General features: G+C 37.7%; 2 protein-coding genes across 2 annotated transcripts in view; one reads left to right on the top strand and one right to left on the bottom strand.

Moving 5' to 3' along the window:
- Positions 1-60: 60 nt before the first annotated feature.
- Positions 61-13,296, bottom strand: lims2 (LIM and senescent cell antigen-like domains 2). Its single transcript, XM_053626320.1, has 11 exons — positions 12,004-13,296; positions 9,530-9,689; positions 7,421-7,487; positions 6,177-6,297; positions 4,562-4,711; positions 3,784-3,934; positions 3,344-3,436; positions 3,207-3,255; positions 2,581-2,656; positions 2,162-2,317; positions 61-193 (listed from the first exon to the last, which is right to left on the bottom strand). The coding sequence occupies exons 1-10, from the start codon at positions 12,186-12,188 to the stop codon at positions 2,179-2,181; spliced, it is 1,191 nt and encodes a 396-aa protein (XP_053482295.1). The 5' UTR covers positions 12,189-13,296; the 3' UTR covers positions 61-193; positions 2,162-2,178.
- Positions 13,297-16,502: 3,206 nt separating this feature from the next.
- Positions 16,503-18,348, top strand: part of LOC128608533 (GRIP and coiled-coil domain-containing protein 2) — a 28,112-nt gene continuing 26,266 nt past the window's right edge. Inside the window, exons 1-5 of the mRNA XM_053626319.1 lie at positions 16,503-16,660; positions 16,913-16,969; positions 17,088-17,172; positions 17,291-17,358; positions 17,521-17,625. Coding sequence (XP_053482294.1) covers positions 16,655-16,660; positions 16,913-16,969; positions 17,088-17,172; positions 17,291-17,358; positions 17,521-17,625 — 321 coding nt within the window. The 5' untranslated portion in view covers positions 16,503-16,654. The remainder of the gene's footprint in view (positions 16,661-16,912; positions 16,970-17,087; positions 17,173-17,290; positions 17,359-17,520; positions 17,626-18,348) is intronic.

Genomic DNA, 18,348 nt, shown 5'->3' with positions numbered 1-18,348 from the left:
AGACACATACATGTCTAAGGCTGTAGCAAACCACTAAAAAAAACTCTCACACTTATCCTACAACTGAAAATTTCATATATATTTCAACAAGTACATGTCCACAAAATAGACTGAGGGGAAAATATGAAGGTCTTGAGATATCCAGCAACAATATCCATCCTTGATGCACTTCCATATGAGGATCACACACTGCCTAAAAAAGAAAATATTTTTGTTGGCATGCAAATGGAAAATCATTCGCTTTTTAAAATTAGTCTTAAAGTGCACCCATTATGTTTTTTTTTTTTTCAGATATTACCTTTCATGTAGTGTGTTATATAGCTGTTTGTGAATGTAAAAAATCAAAGTTTTTTGCACAATTTAAAAAATCAAAGTGCACGACAAATGGAGTTATTGACTCCCAAAAGAAAGAACTGATTCTGAACAGCTGAAACGAGTCGTCAGTAATTCCAAACTTACTTCCTGTACAAACTTACGTAGGTTTGTAACAGAAAGCTTGCCTCTGGCTTCACTGGCTGCTCATGAACAATGTGTACTTTGACCTGCCCTCAAACACTACAGTTGAGGTTGCATCTTGAAAGAGTTCATGTCTAGAAAACGTTGGCTGCTTCCAAAATCGCATACTCTGACAGTATGTATTGCATTCGATGCAGTACCTACTGCACGGCCATTGAAACAGTACATACTAATCGGTATGTGTGTGTAGTGTGAATACAATCTCGGACATACTACATCCTCCATGTTGGCATTGCCATCGACCTTCGATGTCATCATAAACACAAAAATCTTAAAGGGACCACCAGATTAAAGCAACTGCACAAACAGCAAAATGCACATCAGGAAAGTTAACTGAATTAATAATTTAATGTGGGCGGGGTTAACAGGCTGAGGTAAATTCGTTGCCATTCGCTTGGCAAGTTAAGGCATGATTGAGATCACAAAAAAATTTTCAAACACTGTGACAACGGTTTTCTTGTTTAAACCTTCAACAAGTTATTCAAAAATGTATTCGGGTATTGTTAAATAAGTCCTGTTTAACCAAGGTTTAATGCATAAAAAGGGCTGATGCGCTGTCTTCTGCCATTTTTTTTCTGAGCTGTATTGCACCAGTACCGTTGCATTATGGGAATTTTTGACTCGTGTTGTGTTCATCGGTTGCACAGTGCAAAATCTCACCGGAAGCAGTACACCATCTGTGTATTTCTCGACTACTGAGAATTTGGACATACTACCCCTCTGGCGTACTGATTTTCGCCTACTGTGTAGTAGGGCAGTAGGGTATCCGTTGTTTTTTGCGCTGCCAAAGCAAAATCATTTTGCATGGACTCCCAAGGGATGAGGATGTAAAGCATCAGTGGTTAAAAGTCATTTTAAAATGATACCACAGAAGTTCAACGCCGAGCTTCGTTTATGTTCCAGTCATTTCCCTGATGACTGCTTCCCAAATCTCGCTGAAATCAACGTGGGATTTGCTAAATGATTAATCATTAAAGATGGGGCCATACCCACTTTATTTGGACCATCTTGCACCTCTGGATCACAACCTGTATGTATGATTAAATATCTATGCATAGATTTTCTACCGATTGTTCTGTTGTTTTGTGTTGTATACGTGTACAGCCAGTGCACAGCTGTTAGCCTGTTAGTTGTTAGCCTCTGCTAACTGGCTAACTCATGTTATTGCCAAACTATATATAAACTTACCACTGACATATATCCTATTCTCTTTGTGCATGTGATGGTGGCTTGGGTTTACCTTCCGATGCATCATTATCGAACTCAGGCTCAAATTGGCAAGGAAAAACCAACATTATCACGGAGCTGAAACTCTGATGTGATAGTGGGCATTTCCTTTCCGACACATGCTGTAAGTGGTAGACCAATCACAACAGACTGAGACATCTGACCAATCAGAGCAGAGCAGGCTCTCTGAAAGTAGGAGTTTAGAGTGAATAGATCCCTGAAAAGAGTTGTTTGTGATACTGGGGGAAAAAAAGGTTATGCTGCAATGTGAATTATGAGAAAATGAAAGTGCGTTTTGACCTTGGATGCATGTAAACCTATTGTATGAGACCTTTAAAACAAAATTAGGCACATTTCAAAACCATAATAGGTGCACTTTAATATGAGAATATATGATGTGAAAGAAAAAGAAACTAACCAGTTAAATGGAGAACTTTACAGACAGATACCAATCTTCTTTCTTCTGTCCTTGGAGTCATGTTCACGCTTAGCTAGACGGTACTTCAACTGCGTTGGCATTCTTTCATAGCACTGTTTGCATACAGGCTTCAGATCGAGCTCCACAAACTTGTCCCTGTGTGATTAGAAAACAGAGTCAAACATCAAAAGCAATGAAGATGAAATACGTAGTGCTCCTAAAGCTTTCAAACTTTCACATTCTAGCTGAGGAATCTAAGCCAGAATCGTAGTTTCTAATTGATGATGATGATGATGATTATAACAATAATTTGCCATGAGAGTTGCATGAAAGGTTCAGGTAAAATATGGTGTTCATGTGTGAGATGGTGTCATAAGTAAAACTCTGTTTTTTTAAGTATGAATAAAATAGAAACTTACTTCAGGGTCAGCTTAGAACTGCAGGTGGAACAGGCAAAGCAGTTGATGCACCAGGCTTTATTCAGTGCTGAAATGACTTAAAGAAAAACAGAAGAGTTCACAGTGCACAGTGCAGAATTTGGTTGACGTAACAATACAATTTTCTATACTGGATCCATCCAGTCTTCTTTTCAGTACTGTACCTGGAGAATGTATTTTGACATGTTACCCTAAACCTGTCTTGAATAACTTTTGATTTCCAATAACTTTTTATATATATATATATATATATATATATATATATATATATATATATATATATATATATATATATATATATATATATATATATATGTATACACAGTATAACAAGTTCAAGTTCAACTGTCAGGGTTTCAAACCTTCTCTAAACATTGTATGCATTTGGGAAATTGTCACCTCCACTGTAATCAAATTACTAATAATCGCAGCAGTTTTAAATCAATTAACTGCATTTTTTAATGCTACTTTTAAAAAATACAGTTTATACAAATGTATTTATAAATGCAGCGTTGACCAATACAGTATTGCATGTGTATCTGATGTCGTCATGATTTAATACAAGTGCATAAAACAACACAATGTCATAGTGTTTTATTATGTTTTACCTTCTCCCTCAATGACACGATTGCAGTGGTGACAGACATCTCCAAAGAGCTAAATAAAACAATGTTTTATTTAAACTTATTTTAATTCTTTCTTTTTTAACATAAATCTGTTTTGAGGCAAATGCTTTTGCTCGTACCAGATTGAAGTGAGTCTCGCAATAAGCAAGGCCTTTACGTTCATAATGCTGATGGCCCAGGAAAGGTTTCTCACACTTGGCACATACAAAATGCTACAAAACACACACACACACACACACACACACACACGAAAGTGAGAGATAGAATATGCATTTTGGGCAGCAATTCAAAATCTCTGCCAATTAGAAGACAGTTCATTTCAGTAGAGAATTATATTCATGTTTCTTATATGCATAAAAATTAGCTAAATGTAGTGTAGTACGGAATTTTGTAGTTCAAAATTTGCATTTCAAAATTTCATTTCAAAATAGAAATCTTTATGTTAATTACACCATTATGATGATTAGCGTAATATGATTTATCTAAACAAACACATCTTTTACTTCTCCTGTGATTTCTGAATAATAATATATTATGAGTGATAACACTGTGTGATTACCTCAACGTGCCATTGCTTGCCCAGTGCATTTACCACTCTGCCCTCTATCGGCCTTCTGCACGCCCCACAGATCGGGACGCCCATCTTGTCATGGCACGGCAAGCAGTACAGCTCATTCTTTAGCTCCCTGGCATCAGCAGTGAGTTCCTTACTGAATACACAAGACACACAAATGATCCCCCAAAATTATCTTCAGAGTTTATGACTAGGTACAATAAAAGTGTTAAAATGTTCAGTAGAAGGCCCCAATTGCTTCATTCTGCCAAACTGGACCAATATGAGTTATAGTATTTATCTAAATTTACATGTAGGTTTCAAAACTGTATAAAAGAAGATTAGTTAAAAATTATTTTTGGACCATAGGTTGTAACATTGCTTTCTATGTAAATATTCATTCTATTACTACTGCTACTACTACTACTACTATTAATAATAATAATAATAATAATAATAATAATAATAGCAGTGACTGTAAATACTCTGCTGTTTGTTCAGTCTTTCCAGCAGTCTCTGTGTACTGTTTCAATATGATGGAGTATAGAAACATAATTAGCTTTGTGCTGATGTGGTCTAAATAGTTATGAATAGAAATGACTGTCTGTAGAATCATACCGTCCAGGTTTTGGCCTTACTATACAGAATTTTCACTGGTTCATGAGATATGAGCTAAAACGTAAACTTGTTGCTCAGTAAACTCTGAAGCCAAAGCAAGTTCCCACAGAAATGGGAAGTGAAGAGGATTTTATCTACCAGAGAAAAGTAAAATGCTGAATCTCACCCACAGTTGCTGCAGTTAAAGTGATCAGGGTGGTATGGGTCATTCCTGAAGATGAGCGGCTGTTCATCAATGATGGTGTGACACTTCTGGCAAATATACTTGCCAAGGCCACAAGCTCTCTCACGGAGATGGCATGGACGACACAGGTGTCTGTAAAAGGTTGAACCCTAACTTCCATTCTGATTAAATAACTTGATACACTGTGTGTGTACATATATATATATATATATATATATATATATATATATATATATATATATATATATATATATATATATATATATATATATATACACACACACACACACATACTGTTGATAAAAATATATATAAATATATAATAAAAATATATTTTACAAAATATAAAAGGTGTGCATTATAGATGACACCTAGATGTACACCTTGCAGTTGGTTGTGTGACTGTAAGTCATTCCCTTCAAATGCTATTGAGCTTTAAATTATGGTATATTTTGTGTATGAGCCTATTTGGTAGTGAAATATATGGAAATATTTACACATGATTTCAAAGTTTATTTTATTACATATCAAAAATCTAGTGTGCATCATAGCTGACAACTTCATGAACACTTTACAGTTGATTTTATGACTGTAAGTCATTCCCTTCAAATGCTATTGAAGTTAGAACCATGCATACCAATGTCGTATGTAACTTTAGAGACCGTCATTCCCTTAATAAAAATCTGCGAATATTGAATGTCTAACATCAAGCCAACTTTATGAAAGTTTTAACTCTGGTGATGAGAAGGTTGTTTGCCTTCGTTGTAGCTTCAGCGACAGACAATCAAGAGACTCTGAGCTGTTTGTGTGACTTGCCTGTATTGCTGTATGAATTTACCCAAAACAGCCAATTTGTTATTTGTAGTTACACTGTGAGCTAATAGTAGCTAACACTAATAGTGGCAATGAAATATCTTAAATTCCGCCTGCCTAGTGGCCATTTCTACGGGATTAATTTTCCATCAAAAGTATTGTGGTCACGGATCAAATAATAAGCGTGAATCAAACAATTAAAAACAAATTTTAAAATATAGTATAAAAGTATAAAATTAAAAAATAAATGCAAAGTTTGCAAACATTTGGAAAACCAAGCAGAGAATGTACAAAGAAGCGTGAAGGGAAAAACACATAAGCATTCAAAAAAAGAAAACATGAATAGAAACTGTCAGAGAGCACAAAAACACAGTAATATAACCAAGTAAAACATGATTATGTGTGCGATTGAGAAAACTTTGAATTCATGTTTCAGTTTTGTGCAATATAATTGTAAATGCGTTTTTAATTTTTGATTCATGCTTATTATTTTGCGATCTGTGACCACGTTGTTTGCTATTCTGATAACTTTTATTTTTCAGTTTTGTACAATATATTTTTACTCGTTTTTAAATATTTGATTCACACCTATTATTTTTTGATCCATGGACGCAATACTTTTGACGGAAAATTAATCCCATACATTTCCCTAAGCATTACATGTGTAAAATGTTATTAGATTACAAATTCAGTGTGCAACTTCAAATAGTTTTTAATTAGAAGAAATGAGTATACCCACTTGGCAGATGGCCATTCTGTCATTTTTTCACCATGATGCATTTACCTGCCTGCATTCTTTGCAAAACCAACATCAGCAAGCACAGTGTGGCAGATATCACAGCAAAAACACTCTGGGTGCCAACTGTTGTTCATGGCCTTAATGACACGACCAGTGATGAACTCCCCTGCAGACATATCATACAAATACAAACACTGTACACTGCATTTAAAAACATACGGCGTAGACGGGGGTTCCCAAACTTTTTCAGCAAATGACCCCTTGATGAAGGCTTGATTTACCAGATCTACAAATTTTGACTACTGTAACATTACAGTCAGGAACAGATGTGTACCATAAGTGACTATAAACCAAAGAAAAAATGCTTGCACTGGTTAAACAATCTATTTATATATTTTTTTTAAGTCAGGAGGTAAAAAGGTGCATCCCTATCTGCTCTCACACCCAGCTTCAGACAATACATAAGTAATAAAAACAAGACAGTTATAGGAAAATAATCCACTCTGGGGTGGTGTGATATGACCTGAGGAGAGGAATCTGCTTTATACTTGCAGAAGCAGCGGCAGTGCTTATATACAGGAAGGATCTGTATCTGGAGGAACAAAAAGCCACATGCACTATAGTTGGAACATCAGAGCCAAATAGAACTCTCCATCAGCTTTCCAAGTTGAATTGTTCAATTTTTCTTGATTGTATGCATGCTGATGTTAATCAGGCTGTCGAGCTCAAATCAAAAACTCTGACATTACATTCAAAGTATCTAGAAAGGCTAGAAGACTGGTACACAAAACAGACCTTTCCGTTGGTTTGTTAGAATTTTTAATTGTTAGAAGTTCTCAAAATGTTCAAAACCAGTTAGTGTTAGAGCTCAATAACAGTCTAGAATAATACATAGCTATGTGATGTGAGACAGAATGCTAGTTTGTTTATAGCGGAGGCAGATGGAGGGGGAAATTTGTCTGTTTCTTTTGTTCAATGCTGTTTCTCTCTACACAAGTGCTGCATGTCAAGATAGTGAAAAATAAACTCTGTTTAAATGTGGCTTGATTGAATGTGACTCCCAGTAACATTTCAAAACACAAAATCTGTTTTGATCATTAGAGCGATATAATAATAATTTGTCAAATAAATCCTCAAGTGAGCCCATATGAGTCATGACCTCTAGTTTGGGAAGCGCTGGCCTAGACCAATCAGTGAAAACAACTGAACACATGAAACACATTTGAGGTCCCAAAACAACAATTTCAAAGAGGTTTAATGAACTGTGAAGCTTCATCTGAATAACTCACCACACTGTTTACAACAAGGAGCGAATAGCATGTGGAAATCGTGCTCACAGTATTTTCGGTCATCAAACTGCAAAGACAAAATGACAAACTGCAGTTTTCTTTTTGGTTACAAGCCACACTTTTAGTTAAGTGGACTAGCTGTTAGACATGATATACAGACCTGACATAGACCCAAATCAATACCACATAGAAGGAAGTAATAAATGAAACAATAACTAAGCTAATTATTGTCAGAATATGACAACTGATTTAACTTCCCAGTTTAAAGCACACTGACACTGGCTCAGCTTATTTCCTAGCACTGAAGATAACTGCTCTATAAGCAAAGATTGCTAATAGTAATTATTTCTAAGAGTAATTACACTTACTGTTTTCATTAAAGCACAGTTGGATCTGTTTATTCAGTTCTGTCTACAATGTGACTCAATGTAAAATATACATTAGTTAATACACCATAAGAATAATTGTCTGCACTTATGTAGCGCTTTTATCCAAAGCGCTTTACACTGTGTCTCATTCACCCATTCCCACACACACACCAATGGTAGCAGAGCTGCCATGCAAAGCGCTAACTTGCCTTCGGGAGCAACTTGGGGTTCAGTGTCTTGCCCAAGGACACTTCAGTATGTGGAGTCATGTGGGCCGGGAATCGAACCGCTAACCCTACGATTAGTATACAACCTGCTCTACCACCTGAGCGACAGCCGCCCACGGCTAATAATAATAATAATAATAATAATAATAATAATAATAATAATAACACTATACACCTGACCCTCACACTTATATATGCTTGTTGAACATCCCATTCCAGATTTATTCCTCCTTTGCTGTTATAATAAGCTACACACTCCTGGGAAGGCTTACCACTAGATTTTGGAGCGCAGCTGTGGGAATTTTTGTTCATTCAGCTACAAGAGCATTAGTGAGGTCAGGCACTGATGTTGGATGAGGAGGTCTGGGGTGCATTCTGTGTTCCAGTTCATTGTACAGGTCTCTCAAGTTCTTTTACACTAACCTTGGATGCTTACCACACCATGTCTTCATGGAGCTTGCTTTGTGCACAGGGGCATTGTCATGCTGGAACAGGTTTGGGCCGCTTAGTTCCAGTGAAGGGAAATGGTAATGCTACAGTGTATAATTGTGTGCTCCCAACAGTGTGGCAAAACTTTAGGAAAGAAACATATATGTATATGATGGTCAGGTCCACATCTACTTTTGGCCATATAATGTACACTTGGCATTAGCCAGTTACAAGTACAAAGGCATGTCCCTGTTACCAACTCAGCCCTTTTCCTTAAAATAATCCTTATTTTATTTTACTACTTTGTTAGTATCTGTTTAGTGCTCCAAATATGCATATCTGTACCTGTATTTGAATATAAACCTGAAGTGGTTGTGACACAAACCTGACTTTTATTTATTTATTTTACAATTAAATATGAACCCTACCACTGTGCCTCTGGAAAAATGGGAAAAACTCAAAAGTGGAAATGCCAGCACTGTCAGCATGGGCTGAATTCTTGCTCTGATAAAAGTCAATCCATAAATGTGCATTAGACTGTGTTTAATCCTCAGTGCAGTTATTCATTTCATTTCTACCTGCCCAAGATATTTTCTAATCAGTTTAGTTGGTTCTATTTGCCATGATATAAATAAACTAGTGACCTAATTTAAACCACTGTCATGATGAACAGGCAGTTACTAAGGATGGCAACACATTTATGTTAATGAACATGGTCTTTATTTGAGCGTCATATCTTACCACTCCCTCACACCCACATGAAAGTAAAAACCTCATGCTCCTACAACTTGTCTTTTATTTATATGTCTGGTTAACCTGAACCTTTCTGACAAGCATTCTAAAAAATGTATAGTTCAATAAATGTTCAATCTGAACAATGTATTCTTTTTCAGGTTACATACAGTATTTAGTACATTATGAAGAATGATGTATAGAGTTTAGGAACAATCCTGTTAGTTTTGTACCAGTGAGAGATTTGTTGCCCATTTTATCATCAAGCCCAGGTAAGCATTATTGCTTCTGTCATTCTCTTAGTTTGGAATAAAGCATTACTCAAAGCAGGATGAGAAAAAGAGCAAACCTACCTCATAATATAACCCCGCTGAAAATTGCTGGAAACACTGTGCACACACGAAGCACTGCTCATGGTACAGCTCCCCATTACTGTTTACGATTTTCTCAGCAGGAGTGAAGCCAGCTTTGCAAAGTTCACAAATAGCATTAGCAAGGGCGTTTGCCATGTTACTGTGGAAACAAAAACAGACACTTTGGTGAAACCCTTATAGTTTTGGAGCTTGCTTTGTATTTTCTTGAAATATTCAATGTGATATGTAACGTGGTTGATACAGGGCTGCATTTTTAAAATAATTAAAACACATGTCCTATTTACAAAAACAAATAGTATGAGATATTGATGATGGGACACAGCCACCCAACTGCTTTTCTTTTCATTTCATTTCTGTATTACCTCCTCAAGAAGGTAAGCTGTAAACATTTGAACAGGATGATTGGTGTAATTTGTTATTATTTTGTTTAAAGATCTTGTTTTTTCAGTTCAGAATCTACATAAGACTACCTAAGCCCTTCAGAATCTACATAAGATATTTACATGTTTCCCAGAAGACGAAATAATAACAAATTACACCAATCATCCCGTTCAAAAGTTTACACCCTCACCCCGGCTCTTAATGTATTGTGTTACCTTCTTGAGGATCAGTGAATGTTTACACCTTTTGTACCAGTTGTGTTTGAGTCCCTCAGGACCTGGAGAATTTTTCTGAAGAACAGTGGGCAGTTTAATTGCTCAGGACAAACAAGGGACTCATGAACAACTATCACAAAACATAAACACAGTGGTCGATCATCCAGGTAACGACACACAGTATTAAGAATCAAGCGTGTGTAAACTTTTGAACTGGTTCAATTGTGTAAATTCAGTTATTATTGTGTCTTGTGGACTTTATGTAAACATCTGTTATGTGAAATAACTTATTCAGGGCAGAACTAAATAAAAAACTAAATGCAATTTTAATGATCCCTCTTTTTTCAAATTATTAACATTTTGCAGATTATGCATCCGGTATGTAAATTTATGAGCACAACTGTAAATAAAATATAATGTAAATGAATGAAAGACCATCAAAACTTTTTTCCAAGTCAGGAAAAAGTGTCAATTTGTCATGGAATTGGTCATTTATTCTGTAGTTAAACTATGGGGTTAAAAGTGCATGTAGTCTGTGATGTTTCTAGACCTATAAAAGCAACTTGCAATAATTCCATTCAGGATTCTGTTTTATTTGTTCAATCCTAGAAACGACCCTTGCCTCAGCTGTAACTGAGCTGCTCATTCCTGTGCCTTTTATTTAGAAGACACCTCACAAGGCTGAGCTTCAACAGAGTGGGTGTGGACAGTTAGTGAAGAGGACGCCAACACCACTGTTTTCTTGTCATTTGCAATTCATCTGGCAACAAAGTACTCTAAAAACAGTTAACTTCTCTATTATCTATTTGCTACATCAGTTGTCATGAACCCATAAGAATTATATTTCATGTCACAGTATCCATGGCGACAAGTGTCATCCACTCGTATTTTTTGTTTTTTGTTCTAGTCCACTATCCGTCCGTCTCTTCTCATTGGTTTGTTATCTGATTGTGTCCACCTGTTGTGTATTAGCTCCTAGTTAGTTTGTCTGTTTATAGCCTGTTGTGTCTGAGTATCTTTGCAAAGTGTTATCGCACTTTATGTCACAGTCTTAGCTAGTGCCTTGTATCCTTGCTTCTTGTTTCGAATACTGCTTTGTTTTAATTCTCCCATCTGACAGCTACAGTGAGTAAGTTTACACATAAGAGTAACCTATATAAGAGGTGATCACCAGTGAGTGTAGATACAAAGGTGTATCTTCACATATAAGAATCTTCAAATTAAACACAAGTAACAGAATCTGTAGCATGCTTTGATTCTTATTTTAAGCCATTTAATTATATGAAAGTAACATTTAATATTGTCTATTATCTAATATTGTCATCTTTTAGATGACATACAGATATTACATTTATTCTCCTAAGGTTAAGGTCATTCAGGACAAAACCATTTGAGATCTAGGGGAGAAATATGGGAAGGGGAGGAGTGTTTTCCTTTTGCCCAGGATCATTCATGAACATGAATGAAACTGATTTAAAAAAAAAAATACATTTACTTGTAATCTTGAAAATTAGGTCTGGCAAACTGAAGAAGTACTTTCACATCTTGAATTGTCCAATTATTGAGGATAAAACTGTCCAGTGGCAATTAGAAAAAAAAGTGCACTTTATAATCATATTTCAGTGTTATGGAAGAAAACATTCTGACTTTTAGTGAAACCTAGCTTTACTAATTTGTCAGTTTCTGCTGGCAATTCATATCTCTGGAACCTATATTCTGCTGTGTGTAAAAGAAATGTGAATCTCAGCCTGTGAGAATTCCTATAAGTAAAAAAAATCTGTAAAGAAAAAAGAAAAGAGCAAAATGTAAAACAGCAAACAAACATTAGTGAGCACAAGGAAGAAATGTGAAACTTACAAGCGTGCGTAGAAGTCGCAAAACTCTTTATAGACTTTCACATCACTACGTCTTCTCTGAGATTTGGAGAGAGGCACTTCAGCTTCTCCACCATTCTGCCTGTCCCGGACCCCATTCATCTGCACCTCTATGAGCTCTTCATTCTCAGGAATTGAAGTTGGAATTCCTCGTTTCTGTGCCTCCATGTTGGTTACAGTACAAAAGTCAGACAGGTTGCTTGAAGTAGTCTAAAAGGATCAAGCTCGTATGTGGGACTGTGAGAAAACACAGCAGTCTTGTAAAAGTCTGAAAACAGGCAGATCACGTCGCCCTGTGCTTCACTACAAATAGACTGATGCCATCATCACCAAAATAGGTACTAGCAGCTGCTATGTGTTTTCATGGAGGCGAGTGAAGGTGTGTGGGGGAGGGAGTTCATTCCTCCACCAGTTTATTTCTTCACCAGTCAGCCATGCCACATTCTTATCCTTATTCTTATGGACACATATTACACGCTCACATGTGTGATGATACTGCAAAACTGTGGGTCAATTAATCAATATTGTAGAATAATGGTTGACCATAGCTGTATGTCTCATACTTAAAATACTAAAAAAAAAAAAATTCATATGCAGCTTTGCGTAACAGGACAGATCTTTAAGTGGACAATGCTACCCTAACAAAAACATTAAAAAATATTAAACATAAGGGGAGTTTTAATTACCAAGAATACGTTCTCACTCCCCCCCCCCATCTGTGTCGAACTACATGTTACTCCTGCTGCCTGATGAGACGCTGTTGACTCTGACTCCATCTGCCCCCCTGGAAATACCTGATCCTCCCTGGTGCTCTACATTGCAATGAGGATGGCTGGCCTGAAGATCTGATCAGTGAGGCCAGTGGAATCTAGTGGTAATACAGAATTAAATGGGAGGACAATAGGTCGACAATGAAACTTACTGTTGAGCAATTCATTATATCACAAGGTCTCATTGATGGCATAATAAAAAAAATATTGGGGCATATTAGTGATCATTTTTTTGTGTCTACATCTACAATGCTCCACTGGGGTCATGTCGCGGTTCCTCAGAATCGATAAAAGTTTGTTAAATCACTAAACTTACAGTTCTGTCATCTGTACTATAATTGGACAATGTGTGCCATCAATTTTTAGTTGCTCCTACAAAAACACATTTAATAATACAGAAATAAGCTCAATTGTGTTCATTATACCTGCAACTGATTCTGTAACACAACTGATGAAGTTTCACCAAAGCAGGATGAAAAATATTAGTCCCAATGCATGCTAAATCTAGGGGTGTGTGTGTAATCACCTGACGCAACTGTCACAGGCTCCATTAATCTACTGCAGCAGGCACATTAGACCTTAGTGTTGCTTCATACCATTCTGTATGTTTATCTTACACTCAGTGGTGCTGTTGAGCTTGGTTCCACAAAAATCCAAAAGAATCAGTTTTAAGACATTTGCTAACCTCAGAGAATCTGATGTGGATGCCACAAACAAAACCTTATATAGCTGTACCACTATCATAATTTCTTGCTGTTTAATGAAGTCCCAAGCACTGAATGTGCTAAAAGCTCCTTCTTCTGGCTGCTCCTGTGAGGGTTTACCAGAGCGGTTCATCTGTCTCCATTATGGAAATAATGCAAACCATTATGCAACCCTACATTTTATCGAGGCTTGGGACCAGACTGGGGCTTGTGCAGTCCCAGTGGCTGGGTTTGGTGCCCCGGGTGGGGCTCTAACTTACGAGCCTGAGATTAAGAGTCTCGTGTTCTGCTGATCTAGCCGGGCACCTGAATGTGCTACAAGCTATTAAATTTCACTTACAAGACTCACCTTTCTTTTAAAAAAAGTAGTCACCCTCTGGGCCCTGTCACTTCTCTCTCTCTCTCTCCTTCTCTCTCCTTTTTTCATTTGATTGCTTCCAGGGCCTATCCTCCTCCAAGCATTGTGGCATCTTCTCTCTTCCATACTTTTCTGGAGTCATGACTGCAAAAACAGAATATCCATGGAATATTATACAAATGTGAAACAAACACTGCATAATGAAGGAAGGTCTATATTTAATCACTACCTAGAGCACTTTATGATATGCGTTTATGACATGATTAAACACATTCTATTAAGTTAGAATTTAATTCAATCATTTGACAAAATATGATATTACTACATAATATAACATCTTAACCATTCAATATAACAAATGTATGCTCTTGAAGAAACATTATTTTTCAGAATGAAATTTCCTCTAGCGCATGGTGGCTTAGTGGTTAGCACGTTCGCCTCACACCTCCGGGGTTCGAGTCCTGCTGGGGCCATGTGTGTGCGGAGTTTGTATGTTCTCCCTGTGTTTCCTGCGGGTACTCCGATTTCCTCCCCCAGTCCAAAGACATGCATGGTAGGCTGATTGGCGTGTCTAAAGTGTCTGTAGTGTATGAATGGGTGTGTGAGTGTGTATGTGATTGTGCCCTCTGATGGACTGGCACACTGTATACCCTGCCCAGGGTGTACCCCGCCTTGTGCCCTATGCTCCCTGGGATAGGCTCCAGGTTCCCCGTGACCCTGAAAAGGAGTACGCGGTAGAAGATGGATGGATGGATGGAAATTTCCTCTATTTTTTTCTCTTGCTGGAGCAGTAATGTCACTTATCACCAGTAGGTGGCACCAATATGCATCAATGAATAATGGAAGAAATTAAAATTTCTAAGTCAAATTTTATTGTTCACACACGACCATACACAGTAGGAGGTGCAGTGAAGTGCTTTTTACAACTGGCCAGTAACCTAGAAACAGATTTTACATAAGCCAGAATTTACTTGCAAAGATTTGCCAGGAATAAAGCCTGAAATGGAACCTGTATACTGTATGTTTCACACTGCACCAGTGTATATGAAAAATAGAATACATAGAGAGAGAGAGAGAGAGAGAGAGAGAGAGAGAGAGAGAGAGAGTGTGTGTGTGTGTGTGTGTGTGTGTGTGTGTGTGTGTGTGTGTGTGCACGTGTTATTGAGCAGTCCATACAGGATTTCTCAGAGTTATTTTTAATTGGTGCAGCCAAAAATGCTTGATTTTGCTGTGGCTTTTTTCAAAATTTGCGATGCAACTACTTGAAGTGGCAAAATTGCAGTCACATAAAATTGTTTTGCACGGCCTTTCACAGAGATGTTTGTTGGTAAATAACACCTTTTAGCTGTACTCATTTTCAATGCACATGAATTGAAGAGGGCTTTGGCTGAATGGGTGTTCTGATGACATCACATGATGCATCTTGGGCCAAATCTGCGGTAATTTTGAAAAAATTCAAGCTCCTCCGAATATTGAGGAAGTTCCTTGAATTTGCATTAATTTCTTCGAAAATTGCAAAATCCTGGAGGAACTGATTATGACATGTCTCCACTATCATTATATAAAATATTTTTTAAAAACCTTGATAAAGATACAACAAAATTATTGGCTTTCCAGTCATATTCCAGCATACAGTTGTAACATCATGGGTGTTACAACTGTCAGGCAAATCCACAGTCGCCTGCATGGTCTTTTATAGCATTTCAATCTCGTGCAAGCAATCAGTGGAGCTACACACTACCTGTTCATGCTGCTAATTAAACCCCAGGGTTTTGTTAGCTGGCATGTGGACATAATGTCATTGCTGAGTAGCAGAGTGGTGTTTAACTCTGTGAGGTATTGGGTGATCTTTGATATATTTCTAGTGCAGGCTTAGAAAAGTTTTGTTGAGGTTCAGGACTAGTGTCAGGCTTCTAACTCTATCTCGGTTCAGCAGGGGAATTTCATCGCCGAATGCTTTCAAAGCATCACGACAAGAGGAGGCTTTTTCATCGCCTTCACGGCTGTTTAGTTTGGCCACATTATCGGCCATATTATGCAATCATGTTAAAATTGGTGAGGTAGTGTGTGTGGAGTGTGGCGGATGGAGCATAAAGACTGTTGCTGCATTTGACTAGAGGACTTAAATCATAATTCCCAACCTCTGATCAGGAAAAACCAAAGTAAACGCCACCTAAACTTGGAGTTCATACTCAGGAACTCAGGGAGTCTTCTCAAATACAAGTTCCTTCAAGTTGCACAGGTGATGACAAGTCAACCTGATGCCCAGCATTAGCAATATACAAAGTAGCACTTCTTCCTCTAAATGGGTTAAAGGTGTCCGGTAGGGTTGAGGTCAGGGCTCTGTGCAGGCCACTCGAGTTCTTACTCTCCAACCATAGCAAACCATGTCTTCACATAAGCTACAAAGGCATTCTATACAATTGTGAGCTTCCAGCTGTGTGGCAGAAGTTTGGGGAAGAACCACACATGGGTGTAATTGTCAGGTGTCCACATGCTTTCTGCCATATTGTGAATATCACTCGTTGTATTACGTAGGTGACCACTTTTGACACATTTGGCATTCCACAGTGTATGTCTACGCGGTTTGACTCCGATTGCCTTCCATACAATGTGTTACTCTACACCCAATGTTCGCATGTTCATTGACGAAAGCGGAAATAAAGACACTCTGCTTGCTGTTTTGCTTTTACGTGAAGCTTAGTGTTTGGCCAAAAAAATACAGATCTACCGTCTAGTGAATGTTATTAATATAAAAATTAAATATTAGACTGTGGCTAGTTTAACTCGTGGGGTGTCGATATGGAGGTGAGTAGCATCTATCTGTATATGAATGTACCTCCTTTATATTAATAAAATGCATCCAAGCTACGGATATATAAAAGTACAAGTGTCAAATTGGTCTGAAAAAATGGTTATTGAAGTGTATCTGTGTCTCTGTATAACTGTCCTCAGTGTTTTTGGAAGCTATGCACTTAGTTGAGTAAAGCAGGTTAGGAGTTTTGGCAGCAGCAGAGTGAACTGATCTTACTGTGTGTGTGTGTGTGTGTGTGTGTATAGAAGGAACCGGATGTGGAGTGTGGCAGCTCCTCATGTATGGGCAATGGGAAATCTAAGGTAATTTATTCAACATTTTACTTTGCGTTTCACATGTGGAAAATCTACTGAGACTTCCATATTTATGCCTACAGTATCAATTAATGTTGGTTACTCTCCTCTTAATGTATCTGTGAAGCTGGACACATTGTCTAAAGACGACCTCATTAAATTTGCAAAGAAGCAGATGGGTGCAATGCAGAAATTAAAGTCTAAGTGTGCAGGTAGGTCCTCACAAGGTCTTGATGGTATTTGGATTCCCTTTATTTCTGATATTGCTTCGTTATGATTCTCTCCAAGTTTGTGCATTATCATATACATGTGAGGGTGTTTTATTTTAAGATTTAGAAGAGAAAGTTGGAGCACTGAAGGCTCTTCAAGGTGCACCTTCCAATGATTCTGTAATACAGGTAAGCATTCAGTATGTAGCGGTAATGGAATACTACAATAATGATGTTTATAAATGATGTTTAAAAAATGTATAAGTTGACATGTTAATGGTCAGGCACAGTTTCTGAACAACAACGTTTATATGTTCCAATAATGCTGTGAGAAATGCTCTTCTGAAACAGGAGCTGACTGAGAGAATGGATGCTGTATTGCTTGAGAAAGCAGAGACTCAACAGATGCTTGTGTTAATGCGCAAAGAAAATGAAACGCTGAGAAACCAAAGAGAAGTAAGTTGGAGCTGGAGCTGTCTATGACCGCTCTCTCTATGGAGTGTTTCTATCCCTCTCACTGCAACACAGCATGAATAGTTTTCAGTAACTACACACAGGTGCAGCCACTCACTTGTTACCTGCTCGTTCTCGACTCCTCTCCTGCTTCACAAACGGTATTTACTTCTGCCCCCAGTGCCGCATATCCCTATTGCCTGCTGCCAACTCCTAGTGGTGACTGTGCCCCTGGTCTGTGACCACCTTGAACTTAAATGACTCTGGCACTATGTAACAATGGCCAGTTTACACATTGGTGTCCTTCGTTCACTGCGTTGTTTGAGCAGAGAGTGAAGGCCTTTCTCAGCAGAAGGGATTACTTGTTTGCCAGGCACACCTATTCTATGGAGTTATACTGACTCATTTTCCCAGACGACACCTAAGATGCCCGAGGGCTAACACTCATACAGTGCTTCAAATGGGGGAAACCCAGTGGAGGTTTCAGGGAGCTCCTTTACTGTGAATAACAATGACTTGAGTCACTTATCCTAGTTTGTTGTATCATGATGCACAAACTTATGAATCATGCTCCTAAGAGTTTGATTAAATCATTGGAGCAGACCATCTGCCTGTGGCTGGTAAACACTGGTCAAATTGATTTAACTGACATTCATGGCATGAGGCACAAACGTGTCACCATAAATGTCCTGCTAATAGAATTAAGCAATAAAATGGGTCAGTGTT

This window comes from Ictalurus furcatus, chromosome 6 (genome assembly GCF_023375685.1).
Source record: "Ictalurus furcatus strain D&B chromosome 6, Billie_1.0, whole genome shotgun sequence".
NCBI lineage: Eukaryota > Metazoa > Chordata > Actinopteri > Siluriformes > Ictaluridae > Ictalurus > Ictalurus furcatus.
The sequence above is the reverse complement of the archived record's forward strand: the minus strand, read 5'-3'. Positions and strand labels throughout refer to the sequence as shown.

Coding starts and splice junctions, on each gene's coding strand:
- lims2 (XM_053626320.1), bottom strand. CDS start 12,188: ATGGAGGCACAGAAACGAGGAATTCCAACTTCAATTCCTGAGAATGAA. Junction 9,690..12,003: donor TGCGACTTCTACGCACGCTT/GTAAGTTTCACA, acceptor TTGTTTCCACAG/TAACATGGCAAACGCCCTTG. Junction 3,437..3,783: donor GCAAGCAATGGCACGTTGAG/GTAATCACACAG, acceptor TGTGTTTTGTAG/CATTTTGTATGTGCCAAGTG.